This window comes from Zerene cesonia, chromosome 1, assembly GCF_012273895.1.
Source record: "Zerene cesonia ecotype Mississippi chromosome 1, Zerene_cesonia_1.1, whole genome shotgun sequence".
Taxonomy (NCBI): domain Eukaryota; kingdom Metazoa; phylum Arthropoda; class Insecta; order Lepidoptera; family Pieridae; genus Zerene; species Zerene cesonia.
The window spans coordinates 7,247,645-7,264,212 of NC_052102.1; the positions used below are offsets into that span (position 1 = coordinate 7,247,645).

Consider the following 16,568-nt stretch of genomic DNA (forward strand, 5'->3'; position numbering starts at 1 on the left):
TGTCCGAGACTCCGACCCCAGACCCAGCAGCGGTAGCTAAAGAAGTCGCCCAGAAGAACTACGCTGCCGCCTTAGCCCTCGCGGCGCAGCAATCGGCCATGGCACACGCGGCCGCGGCGTACACGCAGCAAGCGTTCAAGGCGCGCCACGCTGCCATGCCGGGGCTGATGCGCGCGCCCCTGATGATGCGGCCTAGCTGGCCAGCTCCGCCGATGCCGATGCCGGCGTTCTACCAGCAGCCGTACATGTACGCGATGCCGCCCCCCACGCCGCCCGCGGCGGCGGCGGCGGCGGCGGCGGCCGCGGCGGCAGTGAACCCGTACAAAAAGATGAAGACGACATAAGCGGCGCGGCGGCCCGCGGCCGGCGGGGCGCGGAGCGCGGGGTCTCCGCTTAGAGACTCATACGTGTGCGACCGAGTGGCCCCGGCCTGTCGGGGCATTTAGCGCTAGGCGTGTTGTCACATTTGTATTGTATAATTGTAAGGACGAAGCGAACGATTCCCGTTTCGTGGATGTCTACGTAGTTTTACGCTATATCTATATTCTATTGTGTATCTACTCACTTACCGTTATTATCTTATGCGTGTATATTTCTCGTATCTACGATCCCGGTAATAATAACGCTTGAAATGCATGACTGTACGTTTTTTATTACCTTTTGTCGATCGTCGTTTATCGTGAGTATCGTCGTACTCAGAGTTGAGCGCTTGGTCCGTCGATCCCGTATCCCGCTACGTACACGCTTTATCTCGGAGAAGTTCCGCACGGGTGCGCTTTGGTCATTGTGTCGACCCAGTACCTAGTGGTTACCGGCTTGCAGCAGCAGGCCCGCACCTAACACAGCTGCCTTCTAATTTTCGCATGGATAGAACCCACCACCCTTGTACGTTTGGCTCATCAGGTATTTTTCCTCATTATTTTAGTGCTCCTCGTGTGTGCTCAGTGTGCCGGCGTGTCATCATGTAGTGTCGCGATTAGATGCGCGTCACTTGGCTTTTCATCTTTGAGTCGCACTTTCTTTCTATTTATTTTTAACGCTTTCTGTTACATGCCTTCCGAATGACCGCTTCGGCTGTCGTCCGCATTACAAATCTTTTGTCGCTTAATTGTGTCGGATACGGACAGGCTGTGCGCCGCCGAATGCCCCTTACGTGGAGTACACCGACGAGCGCGGACAGGTAACGAGTGCCGCGTGACGCCTTGTCCACGTCGCCCGCTTGCCGCACCCGCCCGCTCCCGAGTGTGCTCTAACCGCTGCGCTATCGCCCTAATCTTAACATATCACCTCTACTCTACACCTAAGAAACGCTTATTAAAACCTTCCATCCGTTAATCGATTTATTTGCAAACGAGGGAAGCAATAACAAAACGCATATAATATTTCTTCGCTATGATTGTTAAACAAGAAAGCTTTTCACACGCTTCCGTAGAACATTTTAGTAGTGCTTTCGACGACTCGAGTAGAATAAGTGGCTGAAAGCGATTTGCGCGATCACTCTTTACATGACTTGATTGCCTAACCGGGCCGAGGTGCGCTTGGAGCGTTTGTGCCGAACGCAGTGCCGAATTGGCAATACATACAAATGTGGAATGACTTGGTGAGGATTAATTATAATATTTCATTCTCATGGAGGCGAGCGGGCTGGGGATGAGTTTGAGTGTATGCGACATGTACTTGTGTGGCGCTAACATTTAATTGTAAACACCTATGCACGCCAGAACACTGTATACCCTATATGTCCGTTTGCTTACCCGCCTTCGTGAGATCGTTTAACAATAACCTCAGACCTGACGCAAAATGAAATATGAAATAGAGACTTGTTCACCTTCATTAATACAATGCTATGAAACTTTGCAAAATATTTTCGCCATTGAACTCTGTCGTATAAATTAAAAAATATATGATTGTGATAATTATCCAGCAATCCATTTGTAATAAATACCGAATTCATTATCACTTCAACCATCTTAGTAATTGTGCTGTAACTGTGTTAAACATTCTTATGGACAGTTGATGCTACAATTTGTTGATGATTTTAGTTTTGTATAGTGAAACATTTTGCTTTCAAATGTGGAAGAAGTCACTCTACAGCATTTGCCTTGCTTACACCCGGTAAGATATAATCAGCTTACTTTAATATCCTCAGTATAAGTGATATCCTCTTGTCGTTCTCTTCTGAAATATTAGTGTGTGATTATAAAAATAAGTTATGTTTTTAACGTATATTAGCTGCGATGGAAAAAAATCGTATGATGTGCTTAAGCAGATATTTCAGGAAAGAATTTATTAATGGAAAACTATAATGAAGCCATTAAAAGTAAATTGTTAACGAGTTGACTAGTGTGGGAACATTGAAACAAGATTTTGTTTAACTTATAACTTTAACCCAAATTTCATTTCAATAGGACTTGGTCAACTCTTTAATATGAAAATATTCCAACCGATTGCCAGTATCAACTATCAACCACTATAAGGGGGTTTTATATATTTAGACTTTGAATTCTAATGCTTTTATGATAAGATCATTTTTGCGTAGTTGGTAGTTGAAATGACAGTGGTGGAAAAAGAAAAATCGAAGTGATGTGCCCAATTATGTGACACTCAGCCAAAATTCTTAAACTTTCAACTGCTGAGATCTCATTACTGAAATTTTCTTTTGTACGTCGGCTAATTATCCACTTCGAATTTTCTTGAATAATGCTTAAAGTGCTTCGCCATTGCGGCTTCAGTTCCTCGCTTACAACTTGTTGAAGCCTCTCTGATGCTTACTTGAAGTACTCACCGTAGACGTAATTAATCAACTTGGTTTTCTTTTGTTTGTCGTACAGTAACCGCACTCTAATGGTCATTATGTTGCAGTTTGTACTACCACTAACATGTCACGTCCAGAACTGTCATGTAAGCTAAAGGTATAAGTTTAATTTGTCTATTTACATTTAACCATGCCTACCAAGCGAAACCGTTAAGCATGACCGCCCCCAGTTCCTCTACTGCGAACATCTGAAGACTTAAATCACCACAGCCGACGCAGAAACACGTCGTAACCTTCCCTACACAGCCTCTTAGCTTTAGCAACAGTTGGTTTTATGGGTACACTTGGACGCTACAGAACCTATAGTCGCCCTCGCCCTGGTAAAAGTTGTCTAGCATCATGCTTTAGCTTTTTTGTAAAATATAGTCACGCTTAAAAAAAAGATTGGCTGCGCAATAATGATTATATTTCAAGCGTTCTGCATGCCATTTAGATATTATATATTCATACCTACTATGTGCATAGTGCAGCATACTTTAACACTACTCTGACGGTTACGGAACTCATTCATGAATAACCGATTTTCTCCTGGGATCCGTGTTTTTTTTAGTTATGTGTAAATTTTTATTGACAGATTTTACAATATAAAAGTGACACACTGTCAGCGCGCCTTAGGAAAGAATGCTTGGAAGGTACAATCATATTGTGCATCGAATCTTGTAAAGTTATTGTAATATTGAAGCAGCAGTGATATTTAATTTCGAGCAATCGCCTTCCGTGTATATTCTTTTTCTTGTTTAATTATTTAAATGTAGCCAATGAGAAAGTACACACGCATTAGTTAATAAAGATCAATCGAAAGATATTGCATTAGACGACATTATAGTGACATCTGAGGCCAGTGACCCATGCTCTTTGATATTACAAAAACTATTTGAGCGTTTATTTTCAGACGGCTGTGCAATGAAGATAAGTCAGTGTCAGATGTATGAATGTCCATAATAAGTGATGATATACATAGAGTTAGCATTAACACTATTAACATATCCACATTCACAAACCGTCATATCGAAAACAATACATCTAATATCTATTATTTTAAATTATATTTTATTATAATGTATTAAAATAAAATAGGATTACTTTGTTATATGTGTATACGTGATATGACCGTTTATGAATTAGATTTTAGTTTTGGAAAACATTCGCACAGGATTGCCACAACGAAAAAACAGTTATGGATTGTTCTTCTACGCAAAGTTACAAAATAAAATACTTATTCGTATTACATGGACGTCTCTAAGAAAATGTGGAAGTCTCTAAAATGCCATTGATTGAAAGGAATTGAAACTATAATAAATTATATTTTTTATATCCACTTTGAAATAATTAAGAGAGAATACTAAACTTGAACTTGAAAACTTGCGTAAATCTATAAAAGTATAAAATTGTGGCAAATAATGTCCGAATGTTGTCAAAATAACATGGATATATTCTTATGAAATATTATTATATTTACAGTTACTGGACACCCTCCCGGTGTGCCAAGATTTTAATCGACAAGGATGCAACAGACCTACCTGCAGATTTGTTCATATTCGTGAAGGTATGTAGTTATCATTAAGTGGTACATTAATGTGAAATTGCTATAATATTAACAACGGAAATATCCAGAAATCCCCCCCTCCCTCATTATGTATTTTGCATGGATTTAAATTTTTAATATTTTATTACGTGTTTTCAGAAAACTCTTGTCTGTATTTGGGCTTATAGTAATTATTTCATATATAATCTCTGTATGTAGTTCGTTACGATAGTATGAGGCGAATATAGGTATTGCATTTTTCTTATTCAGTAAATTTCGCATAATCGTAAACAAAGTCGTAACATTTAATTTTACATTTTTGGCTTGTGTTTTTACGTATTCATTATACATTATGAGTAGTAATTTTAAGTCTGAAACTTGCAATGCCTAGCCCATTTCGCTCGTATACATATATTGTATCAGATGTAGTATAAAAAGTTACTTAGAAAGAAATAGTAACTAGTCGTTTTATTAACTGTAGACAAATTTGTTATATTTAGTTTAGTGGATTTAGTCGTCTAGAATGTATTGTTGAAATTATTTAATCGCATGTTAACCCTAGCATTTATACAAAGTATTGAAATAAAAATCATAAATTCTAGCATTGTCTATGTCCATTCTAGCTAGTGTACCGTAAATTATTTTAGACCCAGAGATTGGTAGTATTGAGTTTATGATCAAAACGTTACTTGTTACATATTTTAAAACGAATAATAAATAGTTAATTTGACTTGAGTTTTAATAAAGAATGTGAGGAGGGCCGTCTATATTGTTGTTTATTAGTGATGTACAGTAAAGTATGGTATGACTGCGTTCCAGGGTGCGGGCTACAGGTGGTGGGGTGTCGTGTGGTAGTGTGCCGCGACGCCGCGGCGGGCACCTGCCGGCGCGCGGCCTGCCGCTACTACCACATCCCCGTGCAGCTGCCGCCGGCCTTGCGACCTCCTTAACCTGCCCCGCCACCCCCTCACCCGTCACCCGTCACCCGTCACCCGTCACACCCGTCACCCCCCACCCTCTTCAGCCCCCTTGGTTCGTTTCCCTCGGCCCATTCCACCCCATCAGCAAGTCGCCCGCGCCCCGCGTTTTCCATATCGGTCGCGCCTCTGACACACTCGGGAAGGCGGGTCGTTCCGCAGCGGAGGTGGTGATATCTTAGTGATAGCGGTTAGTTTAGCGGCGGTGGCGAGCCGCGCCGCAGCCGGCCGCGACGCGCCGCCGCCGGGCACGTGTGCTAGTCTTCGGGAAAGAGTGTGTACATATGTAGCGGGATATGTTTCTCAGGCACGGTCATGCGATTGTGATATGAATAGTTTTCGAAACGCAGGAGCCGTATGATTAATTTTTGTCGAGATCGTACCGACGTCGTCGAATAGTAGTTAGTGAGGTTTCAAATGTTTTATTACTATTATATATTATTTTTTTAAGATACGATATGAGTTCCTGATGTGACGTGCGAGTTCGTTGTATATAGGCACGACGGCGCGCGCGAGAGCCGCTCGCGCCGCGCCGCAGCTTTCTGGCTTCGGCCGAGGCCGGTGTCAAAAGTTGCAACCCACTCCTATTGTGAGCATTTTTGTGAGAATTATGTTACTTTTTTACGTATGTTATAATTTATGAAATTATGTTTATAGATGACAAGTTTTACACTAGTTTAGATTAAGCGAATCGATAATAATGAAACACCAATAGCGTAGCCGCTTCTCTCCTTCGGCACGAGAACTTTTGACGCCGGAGCACAATTCACGTTCGGTCGAGCACGGCCCCACTTCACCCTCCCACACCCTTAGCATAGGTCGCAACACTCCTAGAGTGGATAGCAAACGAATATTCAAAATGAACAATGAACGTTGTCGGACAATATATAAAATCGAAGGCATTCTTCCGAGTTATTTACCCACATTCTAGAATAGAACGTTGGCTTTTATTCCAGATAGATTCTGCTAGATCTTAAACCGATCGATTTCCGTCTACGGATGCACAAATAGTGACCGACGATCGCGTCCGATGTACCTTGAAATTCAGAGTGATTACATAGTTCCCCTGTATCGTTTCAATCGCAGCAAGCAGTATTAAGTTTGACTCGAAATCTCGTATGTATGTAGAGGTGATATGCGGATAGAGAGAGGCGGGCGCGCCTGGCGCCGCGGCCGGTCGCGCGGCGGCCGCGACGCGACTGCGACGCGACCGCGACACGCCCCTGGCGGCGCGCGACTGGTCGCGGCGCGCAGGCACAAGCTTCCCGAGGCATGGAAGCCCAATGCCTACTATTATTCCTAGTCCATATCCTTTTGTTGATCAGTCATGCGTATAATGTTAGAATAAAATATTAATAATTTGATTTATTCCTCCCATTTAGTGGATATTTTGATAATGATATATTAATAATGAAATATTTAAGATACATAATACATATTTGATTCTAAATCCTGATAAAGTGACACTACGTTAGTAATTTAGTCGGAGGGATACTTGTGCCGTGATTATATTTTTAGGTATATATTATAAAATGAATAATTCCTAGCGTCGGAATTAAAGAAGTGATTAATGTGTAAGTGCGTTATATTTATTGTCGTATATCGTAAGTGGAATGCCATATCGATAAAAGATGAATAGCGAAAATTGGAGTTAAACTCGTTAGGAGGTCGTTTGTGTTTTGTATTGATTGTTATTATCGGTTTCGAGCTGGAGGCTGGCGTGACGTTTCGCTTTTATCAATACGGCAATATGACTCTTAAACACATAAGTTGTCATCCTTTATTTTATATTTTTTGTTGAAATTTATCGTTTCAAGGATTATTTGTTGCCTATAATTTTATAATCAAAATTTTATGATCTGACGCATTTATTGTAAGACAATCGATTAATTTTATAATTAATTAGTGTGATAATAAATATAATGGTATCAAATTGCCGTTATAAAAGATAGAACATCGAAAGTATCCTTCCTGTTTAGAAGGGACTCTTCTGGCCCAAGGTTTCTAGTGGATTTTATATTTTTCTTTTTGTTGTATTTTTAATGTTGCGTGTGTCTTACACATAATATATTTCATTTTTGTGATATTTTTAACTATAAAGTACTGTTATTGTAAATCCAAATGGAATAATGGAGACCTAATTAAATATTCAAGAATTTATTTGTAAATCACAAAAAAAATGTAAAACTGTAAATATATTGACAAAAAAAATGAACTGCAACACAATAATTGATTATTATTATTATTATTATCTCTCATGAAGTACACTGTAAGTTCTTAATACCTAAATAATGGTATGTTATTATGTAGTAGGTACAGTCTACTAAAAGTAAACCGGTCCAGTGAACAAAGTATTGATATAATATTGTGAACATTTTTTTATTCATGAGCAATCACAGAAAGTACATGACATTGTAATATTATTTATGAAATTACTATGTGATGTGATCTTCGGATCGATTTTGAGTACAGTATAGATAATAAACAACTGAATATGTGATTTGGCCCTTTTATTTATGTTCCCTTACCTTAATATACTAAGCTATTATAAAATATGTCGCCTTACACCATTTTTCAAAACCTTCACGATTGCGCGGAGTGTTTTATATATCTATTTATACTGACAATTGCAAGTGTTGTTTTGCTTAAAAGTACAATTAATATACATGTAAAAACCTCGAAAAAGATCTGCTGTTGGATTTTGTCACAATAGAAGAGAATTAAAATATTTTAATGTACATGTTCGACTACAGAATTACAACACAACCATTATAGAAAACCATAACTGACTATCATAAGAACACTTAAAATTCAGATGTAATTCAAGTTCCCATCTAGTTCTGTTTTTCTTAGTAGAAAATCATGTTTTCCATTCATTAAAATAATATAAGATAAATTGATTATAAGTAATACATATATTGTCTATAAGTATTATTGATATAGTGTTTTTTTATTTAATTTGCCTAAAAAATCTCTGTCAATCTAAAACGACTGAAATATTCAGAATAAAATGATGCAAAATACTGGATATTATTTGAATTTGAAGACGAGAATAGTCCTCTTTTTATGTTATGGCCGGCAATAGAGCTGATGGGTAGCTTGATGGTAAGCGCTACCACCGCCCATGAACATTAAGAGAGATAAGGTCAATTGTAGACCTTACGCCTCTACAAATGGATTGCTGACTTTAAATTGCGAAGGGATTAAGAAAGGATTGTCCAGAGGAAAATAGGAAAGGACTGGGAAGGGTAAAGAAAAGGAAATGGGCCTCCGGTTTCCCCACTCATCGTACGGTTTTCTGTTGGGATGTGGTACTTTCCCGGTGCGGGCTGGCCCAATCTGTACCGAAGCGTGCTTGACTCCCGCATAAAAAAAATAGAATTAAACTTTAGCGAACTTCTTAGTTATAACAGAACAAAGTCGGTAGCCCAATATACTGGGGGGATTTAAAATTTGTGGACCTTCAAGTAATGCATGTGTCGGCCCTCTGGTAGCAGAAGCTAATCTGGTATTGAAAATTCCGCCTCACAAGACAAAATTCTATCAAAATTCGTATCATGTGCAAGTCATAGTCTTGTGGAATGCCCTTCCAATAAATATTAGACGCGCCAATCACTGAGTATATTTAAAAAACAAATATTAAACCATTTCTTTAGTCAGTTGTTGTATTTGTTCGAATTTATAAATTTAAGTATGTATGTATGTTTATTGTAGTAATATATGTATATGTATATGTTTTGGTTCATTTCGTTTGATTCTCTCCCCTTCTTTGAAACTCCACCTACACTAATGACAAAGTATAATAATATATATATATCCTATCCAAAGGTTGCCTGGCAGAGATCGCTTATAAGCGATAAGGCTGCCTATTTAACCTTTAAATGTTTATTTCCTTTCTTGTTTTCTTCATCTTCGTTTCATAATCTTCCTCGTTTATATGTGTTTAATAAAGTATATTGTACTAGCTGCGCCGCGCGGTTTCACCCGCGTAAGTCCGTATCCCGTAGGAATATCGGGATAAAAAGTTGCCTATATGTTATTCCAGTTGTCCAGCTGTCTACGTACCAAATTTCATTGCAATCGGTTCAGTAGTCTTTGCGAGAAAGAGCAACAAACACACAAACATCCTTACAAACTTTCGTATTTATCATATTAGTAGGAAGTAGGATTGTATTGTATTGTATTAATCCGTAACAACTTAACCAAATTGTATTTCAGGTGAGTAATACAGTTTTTGGTAACTTTTCATTCCGTAAGACAACAGTCTATTTTTCCTTAAAATATGGAGTTCCTCGTAACAACAGCTGCTAACACAACACGTTTCTTTCTGTACAAATGTTGTCTGATAAAAACAGGCAAGAACCATGACCCCATTTTTTTGCCCGAAAAACGACCTTCACAGTGACTCACTAGGTATTGTGCTCACTATTACGCAGTCCGTCATTTAATACTTCCTGGTAGTTTGATAAAATGGTCTATGATTGAATATTGCTGAGGTAAAAACTAATGTACCTACTGGATACTAGGTACTAAGTGGAGATAGAGCGGTAAAGAGCCTGATTTTTTTTAGTAAAGATTTACGAACTAATCAGCATAGATTAGCTACTTAGTAGAGTCTATGCCATTCATTAGAAAATACCCAGTCATATGGATGCCTGGAGTTTATAAATTCGGGATCATATAAAGAACACAAGTGCTATCTCTTGAAAAACTGAGTATGAACAATTGAATTGAGAGTTTTAAGTACAACCCGACGGCTCGTTCCAGACGAATCATAAGAGATTTAATGCAACCTCCCCGGGAAGAAAACAATAACAAGTAACGGAATGAATCAATGTGTTATAAACCGCCTTTACCATCCTCTGAGGTATTTGAAAACATAAGTTAATTACCAGACTTCAGAACAAACAGCATCGAGCTGTTGCTTCCATGACAATGTTGGGTCTATTGTAACACCCAGATATCTCACAAATAGTTGTGGCTATTTGCAGAAACGCACAATCAAATTGGGCAGTAGTATCCTCCTGAGACAATCGTGGGCGTAGATAGTAAAAGTTGAGGGAGGCAAGGAGGAAATTTTGATGGTATTTACTTTTCTTAATATCAGTATCGCCATTATACGAAATAATCTTACAGCTATTGAGAGAGATATTATTACATAAGTATGTAGAGAAGAAACATGTCCTAAGGCTGCTCTGTGGTATGCCGACCAGTTTCTACTCACTTGTGTTAATATTAATAACGACACACTGTGTACGGCCAAAAGGTATCTACTAAAAATATCCAGCACAAAGCCTCTGATACCACAACGTTTAAATTCTGATAGAAGAATAGGAATAGACATAGAGACAGCCTACTAATTTTTTAATTAATTAGTCGCCGTTCTGCTATACACAGTTATTATATATAAATTACAAAATTAAAATGTAGGTTTTCGTTCTCTCAATTTTCTATGGACTTCTTTCGTGACGCATACATTATGGTAAAAAGTCAATAACATCTCACAACGACACAAAGAGTGAAGCGAAGGTATGAAAAAAGTCCCGTAAAATAATCATGCCAGATTTGGAGAGAACATATATGAAAAGAATTATAGAAAATACCGCTTCATTGTTTGTAACTTCACATTACAATATCTACTGAATTGACGTCACACTGTACAGCTGTGGTGTACGCAGTGTATATCGGAATATACTGCGGTCCGCGGGGCGCGGGCCTACGGCATTGAGTTTTGACGTTTGACATATATGTCAGTCGTAAGCAATCAGCTGTCATACGAGTATTATGTTCTTGTAGAGAGCGTTCGCGAATTGCGATTATAATTTATGATTTGCGATTTGCATACATTTATTTTACTTTTTCACAACAGTTGCTAATAGGATACTTGAACCGCAAGTTCCGCTATAATATATTTAATCACAGTTTTCATTATACATTTGTTATGCCTTACTTTCTATATCGTATTGTGAGTAAGATGGTTTTGATAATAGGATCCTTTAATAACTATTAAGGTTTCAATACATATTGAAGTGTTTAATATATAGTAAGTTACTATTAATTACCGTTACAGTGAAGCTAGAGGACTAATACGTAATTTAAATACTGCTTGTTGCGTTTACAGCGACCAATAATCTTCACCTACGATGTTTGCAAGTTTAAAGAGTAAAATTAAAGAAGAAACTGGAAGTGATATTAGTAAATTGACGAGTAGTTGGCGCAGTGGAGCCTTTTTGGGCAGAATAACATTGCGAGATGACTCGGTATGATTTGTTTTATTATTAGACTAATAATTTTGTAACTGTAGAACAACTCGCCTTAAAAAACATATTTAGCTTGATACACGTACATTATTTTAATTTACAGTCAACAACCAGCCCATCTAGTTCTGGTCAGGCAGACTCAACATCAGATGTAAGTACTTAGCGTCAATAGTAGTAACTAAGTAAGAGTAAAAGTAAGATCTATAAATAATCAACTTTCATGTCTTAATGTTCATGTAATTTTAACTCTATTGGAAAGAATGTTATTTATTATTTTTTTACTTTTATTACAGTCAATATCGCCACAAATGCAAACATATCTATCAGACCGCACTGGTGGTCAGGTAGATCAAGTGGCACTGCAGCAGCAGTATGCAACACAGCTGGAAGAAAAGCTCCGTGACAGGGATCTGTATTGGGAGCAAAGGATTGAGGAGTTAAAGCTTTCACTTGCATCGGTACAAGGTATATATATCTTGTTAGATTCTAATAAACAACTAACTGATTTGAAGTATAAGCATATGAGCGGGGAGCCTGCTGGATGCAGGCTGCCAGTGACTGGTTGGGGTGGAAATCCTTGAGGGAAGCTTTTGTCTAGCAGTGAATGTCCCATGGCTGAAACAACGACATAGGAGTGGTTTTGTGATATTTGGTCAAGGTATTTAGTTGCCAACAGTGGATTTGATCACAGCATTTTTTATATGTATAAAATTATATATTTATAAGTTATGTAATACTTCCTACTCGCAACTTAGACAACATTGTATGAAAACAGCCCCAACTCTTCCCATATTTTATTATATAAGACATATATCATACTGAAGACTGACGAAAACGAACATAGCTTAGTATGCTCAAATGAATACCTCACATTAGATTTCCTTAGTTTGTTGTCTCAATAAAACTTCAATTTATTTTTACAATTATGAACAAGGATGATAACAAAAACCAAAATTATATCTAGATTGAAAATTTCTAATTAAAGTCCATTTGGTGGCAATAATAAGCAAAATTTAAAACACAAACAATGTGTTAACCTAGGTTGAGTATTTCATATTCCATTATCATGAAACTGATAACAGCATTCTTACTTCTCAGTAAAAATTCATGTTAAAATGTTTAAAAAATAGCCTATGATGGCATGCATGCAAAAATATGTTAATGTAATTTACAGTATTATGTACAAAAGTTATCAGGTTCCATGGGGTAAGAAACCATTCCAATACCATTGAGTAACTGTACCAAATAACAATAATTTCCTATTAGAAACCCATGAGACAAATGAAATAAAAAGTTTGATTGAGTTCCTTTGATTCTGGGAAAGCCAGCGAAAAAGAATTTAGTATAGAATTAATTTATTTCTATCTCAAGGCTTAAATTATATAGACTTACTCCACCAATTTACATTTAAACTAATTAGTTAAGTGTTAATTTCATTAGTGTGGTACAAAATTTCCACTCCTTATCTAATGTTCTCATTTGGCTATTGAATTGGATAAAAAAATGACAACTTTCAGATAATTAATTCATTTACAAGTTTGATCACACCCAACCATGTCCACATTAAATGAGAGTTTTGCGGGAAAAGCCTTTTCTTTCTTAAAAAAAAGAAGCCAAGGTAAGGTTCTGGCCTTTCAATCCAATATCCATCCATCCATCCATTCGCCTTCAATCTTCTTTAGTAAGATATCTGAAATATATATATTTATTATATTTAAAGGTGAAGAAGCTGTAGCAGCTCAGACTGTAGCGCGAACAGCTCAAGCAGAGGCATCTAAGGCAATTACCGAGAGAGATGCGGCACAGAAACAACTTAATGAGCTAAAAACAAGATTGGCAGCTGCTGAGAATGCACAAGACCGGCTTGACATTTTGACAGTGAGATTTTAAAAACATTCTCTATACCTATAAATTTAATTTAACAAAGGCCGCGTTCCATCGATACAATATTGTAATCATTGAAATAATGTTTCGTATTGGTTATGATGGTTCTTAATCGTCTCAATAGATGGCGTGGGGTGCCCCTTAGACACATGAAACCGAAAGAGTAGAAGAAATTCGATTACTGTGGCAGGATCTCGGTTGGCCGAGAGGCTAGGCGTTGCTACGGTTAGGCAAAAAACGCAGGTTCGAATCCTGCCTCGTGATAAAATTTTTTCTATTCTTTCAAAATTTCTCATTTATAAAGCATTTCAATGCTATAAAACTAAAAATTTAATTCTCTATACCTATGATTGATAAAATTTTTTTAGGATAAATTATACTATCCATATATAAGATACATATCTATATATATAAAAGAAAGTCTTGTTAGTTTCACTATTTATAACTCAAGATCGGCTAAACCGATTATGTTGAAATTTGGTACAGAGATAGTTTTAGACCCGAGAAAGGACATAGGATAGTTTTTATCCCGGAAATCTAACGGGAACGGGAACTTTGTTGGTAACGCCCCGAGTCTATCTTACCCGTGACTACGCGAGCAAAGCCGCTGGCGGAATGCTAGTTGTTAAATAAAAAAAATACAAAGTATTGCAACTACATTAGAACAACATGTTATTGGGTCAATTATTTCAAAATTAAAGTTGCTTATTTACCACAATGTATGAAAATAGTTTTTTTTAGTAGAAAAAAAAGAACAAAATTTTTCACTTTTCACTCATTCACGATAAAAACATTTATGTTTATATTATAGTAGCGGTCCGCCCCGGTTTCGACCGTGGTACATTTATAACATATAGCCTTCCACAATAAATGGGCTATCTAACACTGAAAGAATTTTTCAAATCGAAAAAGTAGTTCCTGAGATTCTTGCGTTCAAACAAAAAACAAATGAAAGCTTTATAATATTAGTATAGATTACCTCACATTACATATTTTGTTTAAAGCGATATCTAAAGTTTTTATTGAAATAAACTGTAGATATTTTATTTTTTTATTTGAACTATGAATAGGAAGAGGTAGAGCAGTCGCGGCGTGAATGGGTCCGCGAGCGCGCGGAGCTGACGGCGGCGCTGGGCGCGGCGGACGCGCGCACCCGCGACCTCGCCGACGAGCTGCAGCTGCTGCGCGCCGCGCTGCCGCCGGACCACCCGCGCCACCACGTGCACGACGACGGTGAGTCGCGCCGCGAGTGCCCGCCTTTATTGCGGACCTAATCTTAACTGTATATAACTCAAAGGTGACCGACTGACATAGTGATCTATCAACGCATAACCCAAACCAGTGGACGGATTGGGCTGAAATTGGGCATGCAGATAAATGTTGTGAAGGATTTTGATAATCTCTACCCCCAAGGGGATAAAATAGGGGATGAAAATTTATTAAGGCTGCGGCTGCTTGCGGCTGCTTCAACGGCTAATTTAATAATAAAAACGATAGTAATGAAATAAATATTCATTTAGGTAGGTATAGAAATCAAAATTTTTAATACCGTTTATATTTCATGTTAAAGAAACGTATAAATATCTTAATATTTAAAGATATAATTCGTAGTATAAGTCCGACTTATCAAATTCAATCATTTCCGAAAGTAATAAATAGCACATAACACAATTATTTTACGACAATGATATGACAAAGCTTTGTAAATTTGTTGCTGCAATGGCCTTCATGGAGACGTGATCGTAATCAAACCAGAAGTAATTCCAGTCTTTTTCAATATTATACATTTTGACGATCTTTTTTCGGTTAATAAAAAAGTGTTAGTGCAAGTGCAATCAGTTATTTGAGAATCAAGAGAAGCACCTCTTGATTCTCAAATAACTGATTGACATTAGGAAAATTTAAGTAGAGTCAATTTATGTATGTGTGTATAATATTTATATCTATAATCTGTATCTGTATTATCTCTATTAAAAACAAAACAAACACAGTGGCGTAGCTATCATAGGGCCAAGTGGTGTAGTGCACCAGGGCCCCGGAGCTCAGGGGGCCCTCTAACCTCAGCTTTGAAAGAGGGGAGGAGGGCCCTATTCTTTGCACCAGGGCCCTTGTCCCCCTAGCTACGCCACTGAACAAACATACTAATAAATTCGATATTCCTGAGCAACTCTTTTCATACGATTTGTTTTTTCCTTACAGATAAACGGGATACACAACCAACGGGTTGTGCGGACTACGACCGCGTGTGTCGAGAGAGGGCCGTGTTGAGTCGTCAGCTGCAGGAAGCCAAGATGGTACTCGCCGATGTTAAGACTTCCTGGAGCGCGCAAATAGCAGCTTTGGAGACGCAGGTTTGTGGTATTTATTCAATTAATAATAGAAATTATAGATATATTGGTAGTTCATTAGAATGTGAGAGCTTATTGCTATAAATAACATAAAGAATATTTAGTAATTATACACATTTATACCAAATTGATAAGAATGGTACGGTCATAATTTATAAGGGAAAAAACTGTATATTGTTATTGTTGATGTTTCGTGTAAAGTGAAGTGATCTGTATTTCTTAGTTTTTTAAAATGTTTTCATTAAAACAGTATAATATTTCTTATTATGTAAATGTCTTATATTACTAGTGGATAATTACGCTATGCTTCCTATGAGGAAACATATTATATGTGGTGATGATGATGATGATGAATTGCGCCATGCAATTATGTGCGGTGCGGTTCATTACGTTTATAAATTGATCTTTTAAATTTTGTACAACAGTGGCCAATTTAGTTAAAAGCCATTACCGTAAAATCTCCATACATTGTAATGATTTATTTATTTTATTCATAGAGGGATATTTTACTTGTGCATTAGTGAAATCGTAATATTAGCTAAAGTGAACTTTAAAAACATTTTACTTTATAAAAAGTAAGTATACAGATACTTAGAGTAATATCGTTTAAACTAAGGTTAAATGCATGATGTATATAACGCTTGCATTGTACTAAATTTTAATTTTAGTCAAATAACTATCTTTGTATACCTAGTCTTGCCATAAATATTGTAATAAAGAAAAAAGAAAATTGTTAACTGCAAATAACATTTATTACTT

At 37.4% G+C, this 16,568-nt stretch overlaps 2 protein-coding genes across 3 annotated transcripts in view; both read left to right on the top strand.

Annotated features, from left to right (window-relative positions):
* The window catches only part of LOC119835149, a 51,654-nt gene extending 43,837 nt beyond the window's left edge, over positions 1-7,817 (top strand). Inside the window, exons 10-12 of the mRNA XM_038359860.1 lie at positions 9-1,180; positions 4,277-4,361; positions 5,160-7,817. Of these exons, the coding sequence (XP_038215788.1) occupies positions 9-344 (336 nt within the window). The 3' untranslated portion in view covers positions 345-1,180; positions 4,277-4,361; positions 5,160-7,817. The remainder of the gene's footprint in view (positions 1-8; positions 1,181-4,276; positions 4,362-5,159) is intronic.
* Positions 7,818-11,076: 3,259 nt separating this feature from the next.
* The window catches only part of LOC119828579 (golgin subfamily A member 1), a 13,235-nt gene continuing 7,743 nt past the window's right edge, over positions 11,077-16,568 (top strand). For both annotated transcript variants that reach the window (XM_038350787.1, XM_038350795.1), the window contains exons 1-7: positions 11,077-11,360; positions 11,439-11,577; positions 11,681-11,728; positions 11,871-12,042; positions 13,298-13,455; positions 14,532-14,694; positions 15,661-15,812. In XM_038350787.1, the coding sequence (XP_038206715.1) occupies positions 11,461-11,577; positions 11,681-11,728; positions 11,871-12,042; positions 13,298-13,455; positions 14,532-14,694; positions 15,661-15,812 (810 nt within the window). In that variant the 5' untranslated portion in view covers positions 11,077-11,360; positions 11,439-11,460. The remainder of the gene's footprint in view (positions 11,361-11,438; positions 11,578-11,680; positions 11,729-11,870; positions 12,043-13,297; positions 13,456-14,531; positions 14,695-15,660; positions 15,813-16,568) is intronic.